An 8,298-nucleotide genomic window follows, 5' to 3' on the forward strand; every position below is an offset into this window, starting at 1 on the left:
TAATATCAGCTTATGTGAAATTTAAGCTTACAAGACGTTACATGTTGTTTGAATTATATGAATTGCACATAAAAAATCATTTCTGCTTGCAGTAAAAAACGAAGACCTGTGTGAAGTATGCAAACTTGTGGTTGGGGAAATAAAGCAGTATATTAAGGAAAACCACACAGACGCCGAGGTTGAGAAATACCTAAAACAATTGTGCAATATCCTGCCTGACACCGTCACAGCTCAGGTATAATCTCATTCATGGAATGCTAGTAAATGTTTAACATTGATAATTATGTAAAATAACCTTTTAGTTTTCCCTTTTTTATACCTTTAGATATATGTATCATCTGAGAATTTGCTTGTACTCAATTAAGTCCCGTCCTTCTTATTCATCCTTAGGGCTATTCCATTTAAACATATACCCCCTGGGGGGAAGGCACTTATAAATTATGCCCCCCCCCCCCCCTACAGAAGCAAATTTACCCTTTTGGGGTCCAAATTAGCAAAAAAGACACCCACCCATACACTATTTAAATAATTGCCTTTCCCCCGGGGGTTATATGTTTTACTGGAATAGCCCTTAGGTGGTATAATCTGTATACAACTTATGTAAATCTTTGACTTCATTTCCACTATTGGTCAGTTATTTATAACAAGTAATCCGGTTAGCTACATCGTTCTAAGATCATATTAAGATCAATACTAAATACCAGTCCTGGTCTCACCTAACTAAGAAATAGGCTAGACTTTAGATGTCAGTCTATACCATATAATGATATTATTGCATTTGATATGCATATCGAGTGATTTAATCTGAAATAATTTTAAAATGTGTTTATGCAGTGCTAATAAATGAACTGAACTATAATTGTGCATATTAAGTATCATGAAAAAATAATGGATATTTGTGCCTATTTAATAACATAAAAATGAAATAACGGGTAACTGTATATTTAGTGACATAAAATAAATTAATGGATAGGGTGAATATAAATCCATTGCTAAGTTTTCATCCCCGCCCTCCCCCGTTTTTTTCTGTCGCCCCTTAAATTTTATTGACTTAAAGTTAAATAAAAATGTTGGACTAGGAACTGTATTTGTGTAATGGTCCAGTACTGTCAGGTACCGGTGTTTATTCATACGTATAGTATAAAATTCACATGTTAAAATGGAAAATTGTTATGACTGTGTTTGTGATTCATCTAGGAACACTTGTTTATGGTCCCTTATGCAATAATAAAGAGCTTGAACACATATTCAACAGTGCAACAGTCATCTAAGAAAAATAAAAAGTCATCCCCTTCCTCCATTTAAAAAAAAAGATGGATGAAAATTTAGCAATTAATTTATATTGGCCAAACAATGTATATACAGTGTCATGAAAATAAAATAATAGGTAATTATGCATATTTAGTGCAATGAAAATGAAATAATGGGTATCTGTGCATATTAAGTGCAATGAAAATGAAATAATAGATATCTGTGCATATTTAGTGCAATGAAAATGATATAATGGGTATCTGTGCATATTTAATGCAATGAAATAATGGGTATCTGTGCATATTAAGTGCAATGAAATAATGGGTATCTGTGCATATTTAGTACAATGAAAATGAAATAATGGGTATCTGTGCATATTTAATGCAATGAAATAATGGGTATCTGTGCATATTAAGTGCAATGAAATAATGGGTATCTGTGCATATTAAGTGCAATGAAATAATGGGTATCTGTGCATATTAAGTGCAATGAAATAATGGGTATCTGTGCATATTAAGTGCAATGAAATAATGGGTATCTGTGCATATTAAGTGCAATGAAATAATGGGTATCTGTGCATATTAAGTGCAATGAAATAATGGGTATCTGTGCATATTAAATGCAATGAAATAATGGGTATCTGTGCATATTAAGTGCAATGAAATAATGGGTATCTGTGCATATTAAGTGCAATGAAATAATGGGTACATATATTCAGTGTCAGTGAACATATATTAATGACACATTGTAAGATATGTGCATGCACTAATAATGAATTGTATCCATCCATTTTCAAGTGTCATGATATCGTGAGCCAGTATGTGCCAGCCATTCTGCGATTGTTGGAAGAAAACTTGAACGAAACTCAGGTCTGCCAGGTATGTAGTCTGGTCTCATCAGTTTACACATACTATTTTAAATAGCATTTCTTTCGTTTTTCCCATAATAATTGGCACTTCTTCAAATTGGATTTAAATATTTTACATTCTTTATTCTTTTTAAAAAAAAACTCCAGTAAATTGAGTCTAGTGAATCTTTAGCATGCCTGTGTTAAAATGTGAACTTGGGTCTATCGAACAACATGATGAAAATTAGAAGTAAAAATAGTTACTATACATAATAATTTATTTCCAAATATTTTCTCCCACACAGGGAATAACTCTGTGCCCGAAGGTCCAGACCGAGACTTTATCCAAGGCCTCTCACACCCTGTTCTTCCACCCCAGCAAGCCCCTTTTAGGGGCGAAGAATTGCACTTGGGGCCCATCCTACTGGTGTGCATCAAAGGAGAATGCTCATAAGTGTGGGGTCAGTAGATAGCATTTTTCGCATTTGTAAATTAAAGCTGCACTCTCACAGATTGACAGTTTTGACTTTTATTTTAATATTTGTCTCAGAATCAGCTGATTTTGTCATCAGTGCCTTCAATTCAGTCAGATAACTCATAGTAGAACAGATCTCAATCGGGTTTTTTAAAGCGTAAGTAACACTTTTTGCTATAAAACATCAATTTTCAAACGTAAATTTGAAAAACTGTGATCTGATATTTTGTCAGCAGTCTTATATCACATAAAATAGATAACATTTGAACTTTTAAACTTCCATAATCCATATCATAAAGGCAACGAGTGGATTTTTGTTTTATTTCCGCAGCTTTGCGTTCATTTGATATATTGGATTTCGTTCAATTTTCAAAAATATAAGCAAAATAATTTGGCACTAAGAAAATTTTAATTTTACGAATAATTCAGGTAAGATCTTTATTGAAATTGGCCCCTGATTCAGTTTGAAGTGGCACATGGTCAATAGAGCTTGCCTCTTAGTTATTTATTATTATTCCCAATTACGATACTTTATTACTTTCAATAATACTGAGACTGACCGATTTATGGCCAACTAAGAGCGCATATTCACGTAAGCTTCTTTAATAAATTAAAATAAATACTGAGCCAATCATTCAGAACTTTGTTTAAGTTAACATTGTTGTTTCAGCTGTTCTTGTTTTACTTGAATATATTAGCACATTGTTGAATATTTTTGGCTTAAAAGTTAACGATGATGTCGTTAATCACATTGTTAACTTTAACAAAGTTTTGAACATTTGGCCCATTGTGTTTTTTAATTCTGTAAATGTAGATGTCCGTTGTAATGCATGTACACATTGGCCACATTGTTTAGAACTTTATTAAAGTTAACAATGTGATTAACAACATTGTTGTTAACATTTAAAGGGGCTATACACGGTATGCTGAAATTGCGGAAAAAAAGAAAATTGTCGAAAACTGGCATCAACTTGGTATCAATGTTTACAATGCATTTAAAATAACTGAAGTTTTTACATTTTGGTAATTTTTTTAACAATTATGAGTAAAAAATTTGATTAAATAATTGTCCTGAGATTCGTTATTGAAAAAAACTTCATTTGGTGCCAATCTAGTGTATAGTCCCAGTAAAGGCAAAACTTTTTATGACGTGTTCATAAATTTGAATAAAACAAGTTAAGCTAAAACAAATATCTCAAGCCTTGTTAGATTGACCGGGGATCATAAACATATCTGTAAAACTTCCAGAGCATAACATATTATAAAATTAACAACAACAAGGTTAACAATGTTGTTAACTTTAACAAAATGCTGAACTTTCATCCCAGTGAGTATTAACAAATTTTTGTTATGCCAATCAAATGTTTTTATTAATAACATTTTAATTTTTCAGGCGGTTGAACACTGTATGAAGCATGTTTGGAACTGAGGAGTTAGTTACTACGGCAACAGATGGAAGAAATTTTGATTATTTTTTGCAATTCCAATATGCAACTTGATGTACTTCAAAGAAGATGCTCATGAACAATTTTTTTGTGTATTGGAAAGTTTCATTTGTATTTTGATTTTTAAACCATTTTGAAAATACTTTATAAAATGTCAAAACTGTGAAGGTGTTTCAAATAATTTAAACATTTGTTTTTTTATATATTAAGTCAATTTTTGTACTTCATGTATTGTTTCTTTGCAAATTGTATATAAAAGCGAACTAGTAAGGAAAAATGTCCAAACCCATATGAAAATAATAATTCCACAGATTTTGGTAAATGAAGAAAATACAACTTGTGAGCCAAATGTTATTACCCAGGACGTTTACAGTCCATTTTGTGCGTCAATTTTTCTAGATCAATATTGTTATCATAAAGTTTTAAGGAACGTGTTTTTTTATATTGGATAAACAGAAAGCAAAGACAAACATCACCACAAAATATTGCTACCCGGCTACCAAATTCAGGCTGAGCTTGTGTAATCGTCCCAATGTGAATTATTATGCCTGTGCTGTTTGACAGAGTTATATGCCCTTGATGTTACTTGCTAACTAGACTTTGCTGTCAAACCATTCCACTTGAATTGTATGTTTCATTTCCTTGCTGTGGTATATCAATCTCTCTCCTAAGTTGATTTTGTTGTAACCTAGGGCCTGTATTCAGTTTTAATCTTAGTGGGTATTTTCACTTAAAGCGATTTTATGAACAATTTATTTTCAATTTTTTCATGTCAGTTTAATAAGATTTTTTTTAATTTCTAACTAGAACGATCCGGGTTCCCGCTGGCGATCACCATTTGCGACAAAAATGCATAAGTGACCACAGGTTTTAAAATTTTATGCCAACAATTTTTCATAATATTTTCTTAAAATTACGTAAACACCACCCTAAGTGGACAATATGATCATCTATGAAATATTGATTATGAAGGAAAGTTGGGGCTAAGTATTGAATAAACTGAATTTTGAGGCCTTGAAAAAGATAATCTTGAATTATATTGTATATGGGCCCTATTCTTGTGTGTATATGGAAGAGATGTTTAAAATCTGAAAAACCATTAGAGATTTGTATTTGTTCAGCTGTATTGCATTTCTTTCTTTTTGTGTGGATGCATGAATTGTCCTGTTCGATAATTTATCTGATTAAAGTATGGTAATTTATTTAAAGGTTGTTTCAAGTTGAAAAATAAGTTGTTTATTTGTAACATACACATGTTTAATAATTTTATTTGAAATATAAGACAAAAAAAATGTACATGAATATTTTTAAAGTGTAAGGGGAACAATCGTGAATAACTAAGTTGTGTTACTAGCAGACTTATTTCCCTTCGTTGTTGTTTTCTAGCCTATGTATCACATTTATTTCTCCACATTTTGTACAAATTTAATCAATGGTTGAAGTTTTGGTTGTATTGACCCATTTAGCGAAATTTACACTAAGCTGGCTGTTAATTTAGGTAGTAACTGTTTATTGTGTGAATGCAGAACGATTCTCTTTTTTCAGTTCACTTTGTAACCATGTGATAATGTTTCATTAAAAAAAAAAACGATGATGTATTTTTGTTTCATAAAACGGTATGTTCCTGCATTTTTTCCCCTGTAGCTGCTAGAGTTTATTTAACTCTCTGAAAACCAGTACAATTTCTAAATAGAAGGTTTCAGGGGAAGAAATTAAATTGTCTGAAATTCAATTTTTGTAAAATTGTATTTTTATTAAGGAGTCCTTTTTATTTATCAAATATTAGAGAAAGCATTCGGCGCATTAATATTCTAGTGAAACTAACAATATCCAGACTGCCTGCTTGAAAATGCGATATAAAAATCTAATAAGAAATCACTCTTTACTTGAGTACGAATATTAGAAATTAAGGCATCCTACCAACAAATAAGTTTCTCTCTGATAGCTCCATTAACTGTTAGATATTGATGTTTGATGACCCAATATACCTTATGTATGATTGGAAAAGAAAATGATGGCTGATTACTACTATGTAAAAGGTATTTTAAACAATGTTTTTAATATAATTATAACAGTCTGTAAATTTTCCTTTTATTTCAACTGAAATCGGACGGAAAATGACCTGTTTAATATCGTTCAAGGGCAAAAAGAAAAGTAACATTGAGTACGTTGTCTTGTTTGTACTGTCTTCAAAACTCAACATTATTCTGTTTCAAAATCTCTCAAAGGACTTGTATCATAGCAAAGAAAAAAACATTTTTATACATTACTGTCCGCTTTTTCGTGTATTAATAATTGCATTATAAATTGAACAAGGTGGCACTTCGGGGGCGTTCGTCACTTACTGTGACAGCTCTTGTTATCTTCAATACCGTTGTCGACTTCATGGACACATTTTAATCGCCAATATTCTACTGTTTTAATTTTAACTTTGGCATTAAACAAAGCGTTTTGTCATTACTGATAACTATCAAACCTGGCCAAAAGGTCATGTGTTGCTGACCACACATTGCTAGTCATACTAAAGTTACCAGACGCATGTACCCAAAGGCTACTCATGTCAATGACTATTCGTGTCACGTGATGCGTAGTGTGCACGTGCGCACGCGCTATAACTACGTTGTTGAATTACAAATTACGTAGAATTATGGCTCATTTGATAACTATGAACAATGTCTGTCAATTAAAACATATGTGAAGCGATTTTATTATGTTAATGTTTATGAAGCTTTCAATGAGTCGATGACCAATAGCTCGTGTCACTCACGTGCAGTGTCCAGAAAAATAAGTGCTTGAGGCCTGTGTATTAGCCGGAACCTTGTAGGATACCGGTTTCCCATTTATCGGCCGTTTTTATTACCCGGGAACCGCAAAATAGACTACTGACAAGTTAAATAAAAGGGCATTTGATGAGTATGATTTTAATTTAATATCTGGGCAGCGGGGTGACTAATGTTACAATTTTTATAGCAGGGGTTATGATAAGGTATTCAAGTATTGAATATGACCACGCGCTGTTTTGAATATAGGGAGATATCGGACAATGAACGCTGTGTCACTCGATGTTTTCTGACTGTCACGATCAGGTCTCTGGTCTTTTTAGGGACCTGACACCGTTGTTTACAATGTAAACATAGAATTAACAAAAAGCCATATCATCTGCCTGTACTGCTGAATAACTTCCGATCAAAATTCAATTTAGAAATAATTTTCGCATTGTCTTGTTATCATATTTCTAACGGATTTTGGTTGAGGTTGCCTCTTAGCGATTTCGAATTTTACAGACACTTTCTACGAGTGTATGCTGATAATGACAGTTTTGATCTTAACAAGAATTAAGTACAAAATATTACCATAATATTAACAAGAATTTTATTATTAACGTTTGTTCGGTGCAATTAAAGGGACAGTCCATTTTATCAGGATGATAACATTCAGGATTAAAGGAGCACAATATCGATTACACTTCTTCGATGAAAAAACATTAAACTGGGGATTTGTGGCCACGTAGCTATTAATTGAAAACCACAATTACGAATAAAGGCTTATATGTTTCAACTGTACACAAATCATATGGGTTTTGTTTTGTTTTTATCATTAAAGTCAAATCAGTAAAACATAATGCATTAAATTTAAAGATATAAATACGTTCATTCGGAACTCCTCGGCCATTTTTTTTTCAAAAACAACCTCGGATCAACCTCGGATGTATTTGGACGGTTTACATACTCAAAAAGTGGTACGTTTAAGTCCGCCGCAAGTAGATCGCGTAGTAATTTTATTTAGCAGTTAAACTTTGTGACTTAACTCTTGGGATTCTTAATAATGTTTGCAATAATTCAATGGCAATCAATTTAATCGTAGATCATTAAATACAACTCTAAAACACTACAATTAATGAATGATATTATTTAAAATTTTACGAACTACTTCAACTGATGTACCGGCATACATCCGAGGTTGTTTTCGATAATATGGCCGAGGAGTTCCGAATGAAATACGTTTGCATCAGCCTGTATTGTGTCCCTTAAACCCTGATATGAGGATTGTGAGCTTCAATGTAATATTGTTTGATACGCAGATTGTACAGTTTGATTTGTGTTATTAACCATTTGCAAATGAATTAGTAAGAAGTAACGATACATGGCTGATCTAGAAATTGACGTTAGAGGGGCCTTACTAAGGGTCACAACCTTTTGACATTCGAACCTCTCTCAGAATCAAAATTTAAAAGGTTTAAAATGTTGGCAAGGGGGGTTATTCCCCAAAGAACATTTTAA

The 8,298-nt window shown here is 32.3% G+C and overlaps 1 protein-coding gene across 1 annotated transcript in view; it reads left to right on the forward strand.

The window, feature by feature from the left end:
- The window catches only part of LOC128207850 (uncharacterized), a 61,985-nt gene extending 56,375 nt beyond the window's left edge, over positions 1-5,610 (forward strand). Inside the window, exons 30-33 of the mRNA XM_052911021.1 lie at positions 93-235; positions 2,049-2,129; positions 2,404-2,559; positions 3,967-5,610. Of these exons, the coding sequence (XP_052766981.1) occupies positions 93-235; positions 2,049-2,129; positions 2,404-2,559; positions 3,967-4,002 (416 nt within the window). The 3' untranslated portion in view covers positions 4,003-5,610. The remainder of the gene's footprint in view (positions 1-92; positions 236-2,048; positions 2,130-2,403; positions 2,560-3,966) is intronic.
- The last annotated feature ends 2,688 nt before the right edge of the window (positions 5,611-8,298 follow it).

The sequence above is a fragment of the Mya arenaria genome, chromosome 2 (genome assembly GCF_026914265.1).
Source record: "Mya arenaria isolate MELC-2E11 chromosome 2, ASM2691426v1".
Classification (NCBI taxonomy): Eukaryota; Metazoa; Mollusca; class Bivalvia; order Myida; family Myidae; genus Mya; species Mya arenaria.